This window comes from Vidua macroura, chromosome 6 (genome assembly GCF_024509145.1).
Source record: "Vidua macroura isolate BioBank_ID:100142 chromosome 6, ASM2450914v1, whole genome shotgun sequence".
Lineage (NCBI taxonomy): Eukaryota > Metazoa > Chordata > Aves > Passeriformes > Viduidae > Vidua > Vidua macroura.
In genome coordinates this window covers 54,873,190-54,890,961 of record NC_071576.1, presented here as the reverse complement: position 1 = coordinate 54,890,961, position 17,772 = coordinate 54,873,190, and the positions used below count along the sequence as shown (strand labels likewise).

The window sequence follows — 17,772 nt, the reverse complement described above, 5'->3', positions numbered from 1 at the left end:
TGAAGCACGCTCTAGTCCAAGACTGCACACATTAATAATTCAGTTATTTCATATCCACTGTCTGCTGAATGTACATTTCAAAAAGCTCAGCTCTCCATCCCAATTAGTCACAATAATTACAGTTTAAAATGCCTTCTTTTCCACCTCACTCACTCATTTCCATGTACTCAGGGGTAAGTCCAGCAAAGGGCTCCAGGTTATAGTCCACTTCATAGCGCTGCTTTTTCTTCATGTGCTCTTCATGGTCTAGAGAACGCTGACGCTTCAATTTCAAGTATCGTATAAACTTCTTCATTTTTCTGAGGGAAATTGAGACAATTTGCTGAGCACTCCATTCTGCTCACTCAATGCTCATTTCTCAGTTGTTTTACATTACCAGGCACAATAATTAAAATAAGAAAGCACAGAAGTTGCTACTTACGGGATGCCAATCTCAAACAAATTGTTCTGGATCAGCTGCTTGCCCAACATGATAATACTGAGCTGGATACACAACTCCATTAGGCAACCTCCTGGAGCACACTGGGGTGGACAGAGGAGAGTTCAGTCAGAACACCTCCTCCACCCCATCCATCCAACATGATCCCAGACAGGATAGAAATTCAGTTACCTCTTCCATTCGGAAGGAATGGAAAATGTACACGTAGTCGCCTGGACGTCCAACAAATCTAGGGCACAATGAGTTAAAAACATCAGATGGATTTTATACTTTCAATATTTGATTCCTAAAGTAATTTATGTCATACTCCATGCCTCTGAGTGGGACCACGTAATGTACAGTCCCGAAAAGGCCTCCAAGAAGCTGAAACCCTGAAAAGCCCTTCCATCACTCACCGGCCTTTGAAGAAAGCCACGTAGAAAATGGGGGTGTAGGCATTGACAAATTTCAGCAGGAAAGCCTTGAAAATCAGCCGCTCCTCAAAGTTCTTGTCCGTCTTTGGTACCTCTGGAACCAATGGGACATGGATGAGAAACATTATCCTATCTGGAAATATTTCAAGATCTTATAAATGTGGGGTTTGGAGAACATCATCAGCCACCTGTTAAACAAAGGAATTTATATATATATATATAAAAGTTATATATATATATATAAAAGCAGTATGCCTGCACTGAGGTCAGTGGTCAATCTGCTGAGGATCCCCACCAGTCAGACACATTACAATGGCAATTCCAATTTAGTTCCACACCTGCCTGACCTCCATGACAATCATTTGTAGATGTGCAAAAACTTGACCTGAAAAGATTTCTGGACCTTTCGTTACTGACAATTTCTTGGAAATAATAATAATAATAATTAAAAAAGAGTTCCACAGTGGAATTTTAGGCACAAATGTGACTGTCCTTGGCTTTGCTCATTAGCCCCAGCAGTCTGGGTGCTCTGATTTAACCCTCTTGCGGCAAGCTGAGGGTTCCAACGCACCGATCTGCGTGAGCCACCTGGCGATGCAGCCATACACCTCGTCCAGGATGATGATGACCACCAGGTTGATGATGACGGCGGTGGCGGTGACGGTGACGCGGACGCTGGAGCGCCCTGAGGGTGTGGAGCTGATGGCCAGGGCAGCAGCCGTGGAGATCCTGTAGATGATCACCCCGAACACAATGGCGAACGTCAGCCCAACCTGCAAGGAAGAACCGGCCAAAACCTTACCAAAGGTTTGCCTTCAAACACTTTGTTTGGGGTTTAGAAATAACCTTAAAAATGGGACCTCTGGGCCACACCCCAAGTCCACCCAATACTGCATTAAGGCCTTGATGAACTGTGGAAAAGAAGCCCCCTTTTTAACTTGAAAATCACAGGAAAAAGAATGGCACCATGATGCCACAATGGCAGGCAAAAGGCTTTTTTTTTTTAAAGGCACCTAAATGTAAACTCCATGCTTAGCAGCATTAAAAAATACTACATATTACTAATAAATAAATTCTAAAATACTATATATTACTAATGAATATAAATAATAATTGTAATTAATATAAATACTAATATGAAAAGTATTAGTGGGCTCGCTTTCAGCTCTGACACCAGCAGCATATATACATGGTGTTTCCTCTGTGATAAACAAAAAAACCAAAATTTGAAACAAATAGGAGTATTTCAGCTTCACTCTACAGACCAGCCTTAGACAGTCTCACTGTGCTCTCATAATCACAAACTGAAATTAAATCTGATTAAATCAACACATTTCCTGGCACAGTAAAATTTCTCTCAATTTTTCATTGCTTAAATAGAGGAATGATTTTAAAACATGATTCTTAAAAGGTACTGATTCTTCAGCAGAGCATATGAGATTTGTTGCATTTCTGTTGTCTGAAAATACAAATATCTAAAAAACTCAATCCTAAAATTAAATCCCTATTAATTAAATTCCAAATTCATTGACTTTGTCTGGGAAATTTTACCTTTGGAAAGGGTTTACACTTTTTTCAATATATCTGCCAATCTGTTCCATAACTTGAATTATTATTATTTCTGTCAACATTTGTTTTAAATGCTGATGCTTTATCAACAAATGGAAGAAGGCTATTCTCATCATTATTTTACCTTTTCCTTGAATTAAGTGCTCTGTTTGCAATTCTCCTGTTAGATGGTATAGCTCCAAATTTGACTGATTTATTAAAAATCGCTGCAATTATGATCGCAACTGGCAACGTCAGTTATTTCCTAAAGTTTGATTATAAAAATGATGTTGGTCTCTACTTCCTGACCACTTTCTGAGAGGGCTCACTGTACTTCTTCAGCTTCATCCCATCAGTGGTGTGGGAATTTCTATTTCTGTGCCCTCACTTTCCCCTCCCCTAATTTAGTATTCTTTTGTCTTTATTGGAAAAAGACAGCAAAGTAGAAATTCAAGCTCTTGAAAAGATTTCAGATCATAAACCAATAAAATGCTTGAATTTTTTCACTAGAAAAAGGCCAATTTGAACTACATCTACCTGATAAAGTTTCCTATCACTTCTCTTCCATACAATGATTCAGTAACAAAAATTTCAGGTTTTGCCAGGTGATGCTTACCATGAAGATGATGCCAACAAAATTGGTTAAATAGGCTGGAAAACGGTCCTTCCATGTCAGCTTCTCTTTATCCGTCTAAATTTTTTTTTTGGTGGGGAAAAAAAGGGTACATTTAATAAAGAGAGTGTGATTCTGCACATGTGATGAAAACAGAGAGGGGGAAGAAAAGGCTGGCAAAACCACAACCAGTTAGAAGATGCAGACACAGTGTTTACAGTCACAATTCCACACAGGCAAATTGTTTACTCCGTATCCAGGTTCAGACTGGTCAAGTGCCTGCACTGGGAGTATAAATAAACCAGATTTGTCTGTGTACTTTTTGAAGGAAACGTGCAAATCGGCTGTCATAAACCATGGAGTAAGATCTCTCTTGCTGTTAAATATTTTCTTTTGCTTTCCCTACAAAAATCCCCCTCCTTCCTCTCCTCTTCCACAGTTAATATTTGCAGTTCTGCTGTTGCACCACTGCCTCCACTGAAATACAGATTTAAATATTAAATGAATTCATGCTACAGAGTAGCTTCAAGGTGAACACTCAGTTGACAGTAAGATTAAGTTTTGGTGTGTGACAAGACTTAAAATTCCTTTGATATGAGTGATTTTTAATTTTACTTGGCTATTCCCACAGTATTCAATGGACTACAGTAATAGGAATTATAGAAGGGGGGCTGGAGAGGTGATCTTTAAGGTCACTTCCAACCCAAACCATTTTGTTATTTTCTATATAACAACTCTCTATACCCTCTGAATTCCCTAAACCCAGTCAGCCACTGCCTGAATTTTGGCTACAAAATATTCATTTAGAAGAGCATTGCTCCTCTGGAGTCCTTCACAAACTTGGATGCCCGGAATTGTTTTGAAACACCAGAAAATCAACAGCAAAAGGAACATCTCAGAGGATGATGCACACGTTGTAATGCACATAAAAATACTGCTCAAATTCTATTTTTATGACATGCACGTTGTCTCAGGGAAGTGCAAGCAGCTCTTTCAACACATGGCCCATGCTGCTCTGCAAAACATAACATCCAGGATGGGAAATCTAAGATTAGCCATGCAGTGCCATTCCCAACTCATAGAGCAGTGTCCCAAAAAGTGCTGAAGGAATGAGGCGAGGAAGGGGAAGAAACCCAGAACTGAATGTGAATATTAAACAAAGGTTCAACAGCCAAAACCAAATTGATTTGTGTCTTCCATAATTACTCATAATTTGAGTTTCTTCATAAGTTTGTATTAAAAGAACCAATTTCACCCCAGCCATGACTTTCTTAACTCTTTGTCTCCATTTGTTTGCTGTCTCTTCTGGAAAATATCGGTGCTTCTGATCAGCAGTCAAAGGAAACAGAAAAGGGTCGGGAAATGTGGCATTACAAAGCACTGCTCAGTTAATTCCAATAATTAATTCCATATTCTCTACTGACACAGCACTTTAGCACAAGTGAATGTTCTGTTAGCTTGGTTAAGGTTTTGTGTTTCAGCTTTAAGTTAATAACATGTAACAGCAACAAAAGAGAAATGCTTGCCCCAAATCCTAGGGAACATCAGGCAATCCTGCAAATGATATTCCCTTTTTAATATAGGATTGTGCTCTGCTTTCAATTTTATAAGGTGTAAGGAATGTGCAAATTTTTTTTCCTATAACTTTTTTCTTTTAATTAGACTGCTCTTGAAAAAGTTATAAGCAATTTTGGTTTAGCTTTAGATATTTTTTCTTTAAGAATGTTTCTAAGTGTTACAACTGTCGAATTTGAACTTTAACACACTAGATCCCAATAAAAGATAACCACAAGTCTTTCAGAAAAAATCTCTTTTTCTCACATTTCCCAAATTAGTAACATCCAAATTGAACAACAGCCCAAAAACTTATAAATAGTCTGGTTAAAAAAAAAATTAAAAAAAATCCTTTCTTAATTGCTCAACTTCCATTCCCCAGTATTAGAGGGCCACCATTCATTAATTGTCTGATTAGTCTTCCACATTTAAGACCCAAATTCTGATTATACTCAAAAGTAGAGCAAGTTCCAGGTTGTTAGTGGAATACAGTAGTCTGTATCAAAATCATTTACCCAGCCTATCATAGTGCAGCAACCCAAACTGTTTCTCTTCTGCAAGGGATTTAAAAAGGGATTTGACTTGCTTATGGCCCTGAACCACTTACATGCAGCATCCTGTAGGTTAATGGGAACACACCACCAGCAACTCTGTAGCATCTGTTAAGAGGGGCCCAGTGGTACTCAAGTATAAATTTACTTTAACACTCATCTATATGTGCTGCCCCTAAATAGTGTAGATGCTATTGCAGTTGTATTTTCACAGGATTGTCATAAAATCCCAATTTAGGGTGGTGCCAATGGCAACAGACACAAGAGAGGAAATACTGCCAAATTTTATGTTAGAGTTTTTACTTTTCTCAAGAAAACCACAGCACACAAATGGCTCACTTCTTGCAGTGAAGGGGGAGTAACCTCAGGTAGGATGGGGGCATCAGCATGCAGGGGAGAAAAGGAGCTTTCCCCAATCATTCTGCTGCTGACAGGAAAGGAATTCCAGCTCCAATGAAAGGGCAGGGAAGCTGCTTGTAGGGATTGCACCATCCCTTGGCAAGAGGCAGGTGCTCCTGGGGTGACAGGCAGCACCTTTCTGACAGTGATGTCGAGAGCAAGTTCAGAGCAGAAGTGAGCACTGCCTTGTTCAGTGGGATAAAAGGGGAAGCTGTGTTTTTAAAAGGCAGAAAGTTATTGCCAAAGCTGGAATTTGGTGTGAAAATTGGAGTTAGTACTCTTCATTAATATTTTTATTTGCAGAGAAAGTCCAGCAAGACAGAGAACTTCTCCTGAGAGGCTTTAGGTACTTTTACTGCACAGAACAAGATGGTTTGTCACAGTTTTCTGAAACTTGATTTATTACAGTTTTCTCAAACTTGATTTATTAGTGTTAGAGGAGCACCTCTTTGATGAGGCTATGTTAGTTTCCCTGAGCCACACTCCTGAATCTAATTAGTAAAGTAATTTCTAGATTTAATCAAGTCTTGTGCCTCACAGACCCTGAGCATCTCATGTGTAGATGAAGACACCTGGAACTTAAACACAATGAGCATTGACTACTTTTTACCTATTTCTTAGTCTTGGGTCACTGCCTGCTGTAACAACCTTCTTTTTCATAAGTGAAACAAATGAATATTTTTACCATACCTCTTTATGTTTGTGTTCTTTTCTCAATGATTTTTCTAAAACTTTTGCTTCATATTCTGCTCTTGGATGATCCTGTGAAAGAAGTCATATTTAATAAAAAAGCAACATTACTTATTTTCTCTATCAGCTACAGATGAACTCTCTGCAGGTCGATTTCTTGGTAATTTCTGAGTTTTCTAACTGAATTCCAATTCACTTGGTATGTCATTCATGTCAATTGATAATTGACTATAATTTTAAAAAAAAAGTTAAGTCCTGTGCCTACAGGAGCAGCTGCAGAACAATTTGGACAGCAATGTGCAGTGCTGTGTAGATTACATTTAATATATGAGATATGCAGCATAACCTGCAGACAGCATGGCTCATGATGATTTTAGTTACCTCTGTTTTTGAAAAAAGTTAAATGTCATTAACTAATTTCAGTGATCCTCAGCTCATGAGGGGATTAATTTTCTGCTGTAAGTATGCAAAATACTTGTCTTTGGGATGCCATAAAATTGACAGTTGGGGTGTTCCCCTAATTCTGTCCTGGACAGCATCCACAGATTCTCTGTCTGCATTGCAGGAGAAGGCGCAGGAAACACTTGGAAGTAAGAGACAGCCAAAAGACTGAGGAAGATTCATGGGTTCAGAATTCCCGATAATTATGCATTCATAAAAGAGTCAGAATTCAAAATTATGCATTGGATGGGAAACAGAACGGAGCTGAAAAAAGTCTGAACAAGTGGAGAGGGGAAGGGTGTAAAGGCAAAGCAATCAGTGGGAGTTCCAAAGAAAATCTGATGCTTGAAAAAGGAGAAATGGAGATCAAAAGATGGTATTCATCAGTAGACATGGAATAAAAAAGGTAGGAGCAATTTAAAAAAAAATGTTTTCCAAACCTTGACTGCCTCCTTCAGGAAACCAGAAAAAAAACCATGAAAAACAAGAAAAAAAAACAAAAAAACAAATAAACAAAAATTTGATTATTGAACTGTTCCAGGTCATATTGTATTTATATATTAAAAGTTACATGAAACAAACATAGGTACAGTGGATGGTTAGACACTACCAGAGAAAACCCAGTCTATTCATGTTCTATATTAATTAACATTACTGCAACTATTGTGTGAACCTGGCATCCATAAAAACACCAGAAAATGAGACATTTTGAGCTTCAGCATTTCACTCAAAACCCCGACTTTTCAATATGACTTTAGCTTAAGTTTCCCCCAAATCAGCAACAGGAGAACCTTAAATACTGTGAAAAAACCCAGGCTGTATTATTTATCACTGACCACCAAAACCACAGAATAAAATATACGTAATTGACAGCTGCTGGTTTGGCTGTGCAGAGCTCTGAACTCAGACGTGAAGCTGCCATTGGAAAGATACACTTAATCCTCTTCACTTGCATGGATGCTAACAAGTTACCAAAAATAAAGGAGTATATAATGTCCAGGAAATAAATCCCTGTATTCTCCCCCAGTAAATAGGTATGGACCAGTGCAGAGGCTGCTGGCACAGGGCACCTAAACATATTATGGAGGAGATAAAGAAATTAAGGGAAGAGAATTCCTACAGAAAGGCTCTGGGGAGAGGGGAGCAATGGCTGCCAGGCTCGGCGAGCTGCAGGGTGTCAAAGCCAGGGAGGGCTGCTGAGGTTTGTGTTTCACGTGAGCAGTATTTGTTGTGTATCTATTTAGGACATCTAGAGACATGACAAGGGAGGTCATACTTCTTTTAATAACAACAGCAGGGCAAGGCTGGGGACTGGGACTGCACTCTGCTCCGGGAAGGTGTCTCCTATATTTTCTGTAAAGCGGCAAAATCGAAACCAAAAAGGTGGGAAACTGTTTCTCAGCTGAGGATTTTCTCTCCTCTCTTTCTAAAACTTCATTGATTTTGAAGATCCTTTTTCATACAGATTTGGCCCTTTTCTCCTTTATGCTCTTCAGCAGATTTAGAATAAACCTGGCCAGAGGTTTATTTTATTTTTGTTTTATTTTTTTTAGCCACTGCAAAAAACTCTACCACTTCCACACCATGTCCCTCCCCATGTGTCAAGCCCACATGTCTGGCAATGCTTTCTGAGGTATTTTCCAAGTCAGGGCTTGATCCTGCATCGTTAAAGTTAATAGGAATTTTTCAGTGCTTTTTTTACAGCACTGTAACTTTATCAGCTTCAATGCACTCATTTCTGATTTACAGCAGTGTGTGATGAATGAGGTCCTTGGCTCTTGGCACCCTGACTTCAGCCCAGCAGAAGGTCTGAGCTGTATATTCCATGCCTACACTGCTAGGTGTGACCCCACACTTCAAAAAGGAAAAAAAAAAAAAAATCACATTTTGTGGCTATACAATTACATTCCCATGGCAACAGGACCAGACTAGTCATGCCTTTGCTATAAAAACCTCAAACGGTTCATGTATAGGGATTTTCCTTCCTCCTGTAGGATGGAACCCTCCCAGGAACATGAGGCAAAGTCTGTAAGGTCAGAGCAACAGCAGGGTGGAAAGCAAAGAGTCAGAACTGAAGGAACAAACCTCCTCCTCTTCAAACCCAGTCAGGTCCCACCTGTAGTTGAGGCGCATCTGTTTTCTCTTCCAGTGCTCCATAAAGGTGGCAGCTGAAACAACAGTTTAACATGTGACACAGATTACCACATAACTTCATTTCTGTTTCCTTTTATTCAACAATCCGGTCTGGGTGGGAAACACTGATGTGCCAGGAGCCAAATGTTTTATCAGGTTTATCACCTTTTTTCAGGTGAGCTGAAAAAAGGGCATTTGCTACATCCACAGCTTCATGTAGGAAGATACCTGCAATTTTTAAGGGGTCTAAGAAAGGCAGGCAGCCAAAATTATTTAAATATTTGTATGTATGACTAATAATATTAATGGTCTTCAACTGTGTATAGTTTCATCTGTGAATCCAAAAAACCTGAATCTTATCTGTACAAAATAGGAATTATTTCACTTGTATGGATGGCAGAGTTATTCTCTCAAAGATATCAAGATAAAGCATTTTTATATCCTTATAATTCATCCACCTAGTGGTCACAATTGAGTAATTTGCTCTAATCATCACACTCAAACCCAAACACTCTTGTGAAAGTGTGAAAGAGGAAGCCTTTAAGAGTTTTAATCATTAAAAACTCAGCCATTTTCTCTTTGATGGAGAAGGCTCAGAGAAAAAAACCTCGTTAAAGCGAATCTTGAGTCCTCATGAATGATCCCAGTCTATATCAGTCTATCTGCCCCTGAGACCGAGCGAGTTCTCAGAGGACATATTTAGATGCTGGGAATACACCAGTGTTGTATAATAAATAAGTGATTATGAAAGAGGCAAGTCTACCAAGAAATGGTGTTCCCAGGGGAGCTTCCCACAGTGAGTATTAACAGATGTGCTCAGAAATGTTTGTATCCAGAAAAAACAGAGGCAGGGAGAGGGTAACAAAGTTGAACAGAGAGGAGAGGACACCCTCTTGACTGGAGCCCGGCTGGGGCCATGACATTCATTCGCCTTCCAAGCGAAACTTTCATGTGGAAAAGCTACAGCTGAGCCCCTTCACAAGCCACAGGCTTCCTGTGAATCAGGGTGGCCAGAGCTGTGTCTTGAGAGGGCCCCCATCTCAGAGACCTGGAATTGCCTCTCCTCTCCTCAAATTCTCACACTGGCTGGGGGCTGCAGCTTCCATTTACAGCCAGAGATATGGAACATGAACAAGATGCTGCTGGAAATCCTCCCGTGGCACTGGCTTACAGCAGGGCAAAAGGAGAGGACAGTGTCTGGAATCCAGGCTTGTTTTGAGAGCCCTGGGGGAAGGTGCCAGGCAGCTGCATCCCTGCTCTGCCATGAGCATCTGCATTTTCCTATTTCAACTGTAGGTGAATTTAACAACACGAATTCAAAGCTACATGGAGAAAGTTCTTAGTTTCCCAGTTGAAAAAGATCTTTTTGAAACAATGTTTGGTTTATATGGGATTGTACCACAATAAAACTTGGTATTGACTCCATGAAGCTTGAGAAGTTTGACATCCCACTTCAAATCCCTTTCAGATTTTGTGCAGGGCCCAGAACCTGGTTTCTGCCAATCTGCCTTACTTTGCACAGGAGTGTAAAAAAATGGATGAAGAGTTGCTTGCTGTGGAAAGGGAGACAAACTTTTACTTTTAGGACAAGAGGATAACATGCCAAGATCCATGTGGGGCTCCCAGAAATGGTAAATGAGGGAGACCAAAGCTGACACTTGACTTTCCTTGTGGTACCTGCTAATAACCTCTTAGTGCTGCATCTAAAACAATGTTATCCCAAACACAGATCCTGGCCAAAAATTAAAATTAAATTATGCTGAATTGTACTTAAATCAGTTCAGATGAATGGTAATGTACAAACAGTTCCCTGTGTACTGAAAGAGATAAAAACTCAGGGTGTATTATTAGGATGAAATATAATCCAGAACAGGTTATGTTAATTCACAATGAGGTGTACAGGAGGGCTTGTGCTACTCTCACTGCTGCTGGGAATATGTGGCCATCAAAGCTCCTCTCCCCCAAAGCCCATTCCTGGAGCAAGGAGGTTCCCTATCCCTCCCCCAACAGGGAGGGGAGAAGTCCTCCATAACCCTTCCTGAAGACATCGTCACAAAGAGGGTTCATAGTTAGACCCAAGTGCCAGAGACATGCCCAGAAAGGGCTCAAAGCATGAGGGCAGCATCAGGATCAGGAAAAATCCCTCTCCACCACTGCTCCCTCTTCCCAGCCTTCTTGCATGATGTCTGCCTGCTGATAAACCTAATTGCATCTCGGAGCACACTCAGGAATCAATGTTGGTTTGTCCTGAAGATGCTAAAGGCCATTAAACTTCCCCCCAGAGCCCTCCCCTCAACCCCAGAGTACATTAATACATTTCTTCTGTAATGTTCTAAAGTGGAAGCTGGCTCTGCAAAGAGATTTTTTTTTTTTGGCAAGCTGTGCAATCCCGTTAATGAAATTTTGACATACTACACAGCAGTTTTATGACAGATACTTAACAATTTCGTTTGCTATTCAGCTTCAGCAACTTTTTGAATTTTAGCCTCCAGTCCAGAATATAAATTTGGGTGTCACAGTTTCATGGGAAAGAAAAAAAAAAAAAAAAAGGAAGAAGAAAAAAAAAAAAGAGAAATTCTTTCTATCATTTACTGCCTGTGTATAAATATACTGCTTTATCTCCTCTGTTTCTTCCTGTTGTATTTTCAATAATTAAAAGCTTAACATCAAGGCATAGATCTTCTTACCCCAGAGAGCCATGAAGACTGAGAAGAAGACAGTTGCAGGGTTATCAAACAGATGACTTGCACGGGCAGTGGCACAAGCAGAGCTCATCTTCCAGTAACTGCATGTTTTGTCACACAAGGGACACATGGTGATGTTGTTTCTCTGGTCACACATCTCCATACTGCAACAAAACCACAAGAGAAGGGAAAAGCATGGTCAGGATGGCTCCAGCTTTGTGCTCTGGTGATCTTTTCTCCTCTGGACAGCAGCTGCTTCTGTAGGATCATTGGATACGCTCCTACAGCATTGCAGGGGCTGAAATCCTCATGTAAGGCTGTCTCCCTCCCTCCTTCCTGGCCCAGCTCAATTTCCATTCCAAGGAATAAGAGGGAACATTTGGAAATCCATAAGGCTCTATGCTTTCTACTCTAAAATCTTACAGAATAAAATAATTGAAAATAAAATAAAACGCTCTTGCTTTGAAATACAAAGTACAGTGATAGATAAGGTACAAGGGAAGTGCTGAACATCAAGGGACTGGAGTTCAACCAATTTATCTCCTCTGTGCCTCCATCTGTGAAATAGCAACAGTGACCCTCCCTTTGACTTTCTTCAACTGTTGGAAGCACTACAAAGCAATCTTAATGAACAAAAAAAAATTAAATCTATTTTTTGGTACCCATTATCTGCTTTTTTATTCAGGGCTGGTGCTTGTTGTACAAACCGTGTAATTTGCATCTCCAGCTGATGATGCATGCAAGGCGAATAATGCAAAATCAGAGAGCTTTAAAAATGTTTTAATACAAAACTTGCTGAAAGATTAAAAGTAGGAGGACATCCAGATTTTGTTGATGTGATCACAGTAGCTTATTTGAGGGATGTATATTCTTGATGCATCTCTCTGTCACACAACGCCCTCCTCAGCACTCTGTGCTGGGAAGCACCAAACCCCCTCATTTTTGCTGGTTTGTTTTAACATAATGATCTGTTTTAACATAATGATCTGAGTTTGGGAAAAAGCCCAACCACCTGAGCAACCAGCCAAGAATTATTTTTAGGACATCAATGCAAACTGCCCAAGTAATAGTAACAATGAATGCTAATGAGATAGAAATGGGCTGCTCTGTGCTCTTGGGAGAGCTCCGTGCCTTACTGGAAGCTGAGACCAGGGAGCCTGTGGAGGTGGATTAATTTTAAGCACAGCTTCCAAAAGATGAAGTGTGAGGACGGAGAGTTTTAGGAGCTCACCATCCTGCTGCAACAGCCAGTTGGCACAGATGGGAATGGGAACTGGGGTGTAGGGATGTGGGTGGCACAGGACAAAACCAAGGAACAAGAAACCCAAATTTGAGCTGCACTTGGCCTAGATATTACTGACAAAACATTTCTAAAGTGAGGCAACTTTGAGCTTGAAGTGTCCTCCAACAGCAGAATCTATTTATTCATCCATTTTACCTGGGTATATTCTCATCCACAGTTGCACAGCCATAGAGAAAAACGATAATCCCTACAATTGAAGCTGGAATGAGCATTTGTGTATAAACTCCCAGCCAGGCAAAATATAGCCCAATCTTCTCTCCAAAGTATTTTCTGAAATACATTTAGAAAAAAAAAAGAGAAAAAAATGAGAGAGATATGTTTCCTACTTCTTAAAATATAACATGGCTAAAATTATGAATCACATCTGGAATAGGCATGGAGAAAGTAAGATCTGGTGACCTGTGGGAATTTTTTTCTTCTCAGAGGACTCTCTTTCTCATGATGCTTGGAGACTATACAAAGATACAGGCACCCTGAAAACAAGTTTGTCCCATTGGTCATTTTTTCCCCCCACTGTGTTTCTGCTGTAAAAATTGGTATCTTTGGACCTTCTGTGAGTGAATTCTCTTTAAAAGGCACCTCATTTTCTTCAGAGAGTCTTATCATGAGCAAACAAAATTTATTAAAAATATATCCCCTGCAAGCTTTCACTCTATGTGGGATATATGAGCACATTCTAAACTCACAGAAAACTCCTTTTCTCCCAGTGAATTTCCCATTCTCTGGAATCCCCCAGGGTGAGGGGGCACTGAGGGCAGCATCCCCCCAGGGGCACAGGGCACGAGCATCCCTGCAGAGCTTCATCTCTGCCCCGTGGAAACTCCACACCCAGGGCTGAGCTCTCACCTCACCAGGTCGATGGGCTGGTATTTATAAAACACTCCGTAGCTTGCCCACTCCTCACACAGGAGCTGGAAAACAGAAAGGCAAGAGAAGGGTGAGAGCTAAAGCACCACTGGGTTCTTCAGCCACTGCGGGGCCCACAGGCCTCACCACGCCGGGGTTTCGGCCCACATCCTGCCAACACACGCAGCCTGAATTAAATATTAAAAGTAAATGTGATGGTTTGGCATGCTCCAACAGAGAGATGAACTCCAGCACGTTGACAGGCTCTTCAGCAGCTGGACTGATGGACACCTACAGCAGAGACAGGGACAGCAGTGCTGGTTTTGTGATCCGTAGGCCCAGCCACCCTCTGGGGGAAGAACCTTCTCCTGACATCCAACAGCAATCTCCCCTGAGACAACCTCAGGCCGTTTCACTATAATTCAGCATCCAGCAAGAGGTGCTGGGCTGAGGTGCTTCCAAGGCTGCATGTAAAATTTTTTTCGGCTTTAAACCACAAGGAGCCAATGATTTCCACTCTTCCTTTTTGTCAGGATGTAGGCCAAGGAAAACAATGATCCCTGTTACTGATTTGCAAAAGTGAATGCCTCACAAAAATAGGTTCCTCTGAGACCTTCAACTTATCCTTTATTTTGTAAAATATATAAATAGTGCTTCTCAAACCTCACTTTCGTCCCTCATTCAATTCAGTCAACAGAGTGAACAAGAAATTAAACTCAATGGGGAGCTAAGACCGAAACCAGTACCAGTAGTGCAGAGAGGGCAACAGGATTAATCTTGTTCCTAGACCAAACAGGATGTTATTCCCTAAACTCCAGGCTATTTTATCATGGGAAACTTGACAGATGTCAAACTCCTACATGTCTCCAGTGAAATTCAGCAAAAAGAAAAGCACAGACCAGAGCCTGGCCACTGCCCATGCCCATTCCTCCTGCTCACACTTGATCACAGAGAAGTCCCAGAGCAAACCATGTTCCTAGAGCAATTTTGGAATTCTCCTGCCAAATCATTAACAGAGAATTTCCAAGCTGAACTGCTGCACTTATACAAATGGCTTGACTCTTAAAAAAAAACCCAGAAAAACAACAAAGCAACTTCTCAGCTTTTACAGAAATATGACGTCAAAAATGTAAATGGGATATAGGTTTTCCCCTCTGCAACCCAAAATCATTAATCATTATTAATTTCCTCGCAACAGTAAGGGCAGGAACTGAAACTTAACAGCAGGCCTTTGTTAAACAGCAACATTCTTGCAAATTTTATTTTTATTCTGCTTTAGGTTTCTTTCAACCACATTTTCCAAAGGTTTAAGGCCAACTGCCTGTGTCTGGGAAGGAATGATTTGGGATACCTCAACATCCACATGCAGCACTAGCTAAGCCCCTTCCTTCTATATATATTATTTTAAATTTAATCTTTAAAACTAAGTTTATGCTGGAAATTAGATTCCTTTTCTGTGATCCAAGCTGGTCAGGCATATGAGGAAAACACTAAGCTGAGGAGATTTTGCATCAGTGCCATGTTTTAGTTTTGTGCAACTCGAAACCAGATTTGCGCCTAAAGTACAAATGAATTATCTCATTTATCCTGACATTTATCAGCCTGATATTCAAAGCACAGCTTCAAAGCCATGATTAGAGGAGATCAGCACACTAGACCTAAATATTTACATCATTTCTAGGCCTCAAATCTTTAATTTTCTTGTTAAAAAAGGCGCAGGCCTGGCCTAGTACTGGATAAGATTAAAGAAAGCTTCAAGAAACCAGAAGAGACATGCCAAAACACACCAAAAGATTATTTGATGGAACTGAAAGTCAAAAGCCAAGGTAAACACTTCCAAGCACACAATGAACTTGTGAAATAAGTGAATTTGTGAGGTTTGAGATGTTAGTAACGCAGAAGATAATCTGAACACTTTCAGAAAACATGGACTTTCATCCTATTTTTAGTTGAGCAATGTGTTGCTTAATAATGGAAAGACAGATGTGTGGTATTTTTAACACGAATCAATAGAGGGAGGGAAATAACATTCACTGCCTTTTGATGAGCCATTTGCACCTGAAGGACCAGCACACTGTCAATTTTTGGAACCTATTTTTATATATAAAGCTTGAAGGTCTTTAAATCTGCTTTTCCTATGAACTGAATGTTCAGAGCATTTCTTTGGAGAAAAAAAAAAAAACCAACAAAACATGAAACAAACAGGCAAGGCAAAGTTTCAGGACTGAGACCCCAGCATATGTAACACCCAAATTTAGTAGCTCCTCCTGAGAGAACTGGTTGTCACTTCTCCACTTCAGTTTTTGTCTGATGCATAGACAAAACCCACCCTTTGGGGAAGTGTGATGGAGAGGATGAAATCACTGAGCTTTGAATTTAAGAAATCAGCATTTCCACAAAGGGTGGAATATTTGGTTTTTTTTGCTCATGATTCCTTACTGTAAAGTACTACTTCCTACTTCCTTAGGAAAAGTACTTCCTTAGGATAATTCCTACTTGTTTTACCACAGTGAACAAATGTCTTTCACTTTACAGACAATAAAACCACAATTTAAAGTATTAACTTCAGCAAAAAGTGATGCAATGCCTCCATGTACACCCACAGGACAGCTTCTGGCTGCAGAGCATACATTAAAACATTGCTGAGGACCTCTTATTCCTAAAAAAATTTCAATATCTATATTTCCTAATCATTTTTATGCTTATGTGCATAAACTACCTCTGCCTCTCGCTCCTCCAGTTCTGATCCTCATGCCGCAGAATGAAGCAGGATTTATGCCCAATACAGATAGCAGAATATGACTGAGCATTCTCTCATCAGAGCTGGCCTGAAATGACATTATCTGAACATATGTCAATATTGTTACCAATGTGGCATGAAATGTATCATTACTGAGCTGGCTATTTCATACATATCCACACTACATTCCACATCTGGGCAAATTTAAATGCTGCAAAGCACTTTTTTTTCTTAAACTGCTTGGCATTTAGTGCCTTTTTACAGCATTTTCTGTGGGATTTTGGCAAAAACATCCAGATTCCAACAGGTGACTCTTCAGGCTGGGATTTTTGTGAATATGTTAGACCCCTCTGTGCATCAACTTACTTTTCTGTCATTGGGCTCCACGTTTTCACCTTCATAGTCACCCTTTAAAGAGAGAGAAAATCTGCGTCATCCAGCGGGTTGTGCCAAGAACTGCTCTGCATCCTGCATACCCACGTCTCCCACTCACTTAATGCATCAAAACCAGAAAAAGCAATCTGTAAAATAATGCTGTATTTTAGGAGCCCATTTGTCATGGCACACTTTGTCTTCTGTCGTCGGGCACATTAGGAAAGAGCAATAGCGTCTATCATGGGGGGAAAAGGAATGAATAAGTGATAAAGGTGGCCTAAAAATGTCAGGGGAAAGGATGCGGTATTGCCATGGTATTTGGGGTTCAGCTCAGTCCACTGGAAAGAGAAGGAACCAGCTGAGAGAGCTGCTCCCTCTCCAGACTCTCCAAACACTCAGAGCTGATTAGATTTGAGGTTTTAATTTGGAGCTATTTTTTGAGCAAACTAAGACAATAAATAACTTCTATGCAAGACTATCAGCAGCTGTCCAAAGATGAGAGGCAAGAACAGGAAGAGAAGTTTATTTAACCTTAGTTTCTCCATTTCTACACAGCACTGCTGTAGTTTGAGAGTCCTGACATATATGACAAACATCAGGCAGACAGAGAGGCTGCTCTGCTCTTGGGTGCTCCAAGATAAAGCTCTCACAGTTCCATGTAAAACCAGTGTGAGTGTGGAGAGCAGAAAACCAGGAAGACACACTTCACCCTCAAATCCCGGGCCAGAAAACCAGCACTGGGTTCCACAGCCCTTGGACACTCACACTCAGCTCAGGCATGAGCAGTGTGACAGCCAGTCCCTGTGACATCTGCCAAGCGTTTCTGCAGGCTAAGAGCATGTGTTTGTCATTTCTAGTTGCACCCTGAACCTCTAAATCAGAAGGACAGCAGCACCCAGCTCTGTGCACCTCTGACAGGATGGGGGTCCCTAGCTTGTCTTGAGTGCCACCAGAATTCCCGAGCTCTCACTGACCCTCTCGATGAGCACCACAGCTGGACACACTCTTGACATCTCACTGAGCTGTTCAGAAGCAGATTTCAT

At 40.6% G+C, this 17,772-nt stretch overlaps 1 protein-coding gene across 1 annotated transcript in view; it reads right to left on the bottom strand.

Moving 5' to 3' along the window:
- Positions 1-17,772, bottom strand: part of ANO1 (anoctamin 1) — a 71,335-nt gene that overhangs the window by 9,262 nt on the left and 44,301 nt on the right. Inside the window, exons 10-22 of the mRNA XM_053980189.1 lie at positions 16,721-16,762; positions 13,615-13,679; positions 12,904-13,038; positions 11,469-11,629; positions 8,734-8,816; positions 7,089-7,100; positions 6,208-6,279; positions 3,017-3,091; positions 1,424-1,625; positions 835-946; positions 611-668; positions 422-522; positions 154-299 (exon numbers count right to left, since the gene is read on the bottom strand). Coding sequence (XP_053836164.1) covers positions 154-299; positions 422-522; positions 611-668; positions 835-946; positions 1,424-1,625; positions 3,017-3,091; positions 6,208-6,279; positions 7,089-7,100; positions 8,734-8,816; positions 11,469-11,629; positions 12,904-13,038; positions 13,615-13,679; positions 16,721-16,762 — 1,264 coding nt within the window. The remainder of the gene's footprint in view (positions 1-153; positions 300-421; positions 523-610; positions 669-834; positions 947-1,423; positions 1,626-3,016; positions 3,092-6,207; positions 6,280-7,088; positions 7,101-8,733; positions 8,817-11,468; positions 11,630-12,903; positions 13,039-13,614; positions 13,680-16,720; positions 16,763-17,772) is intronic.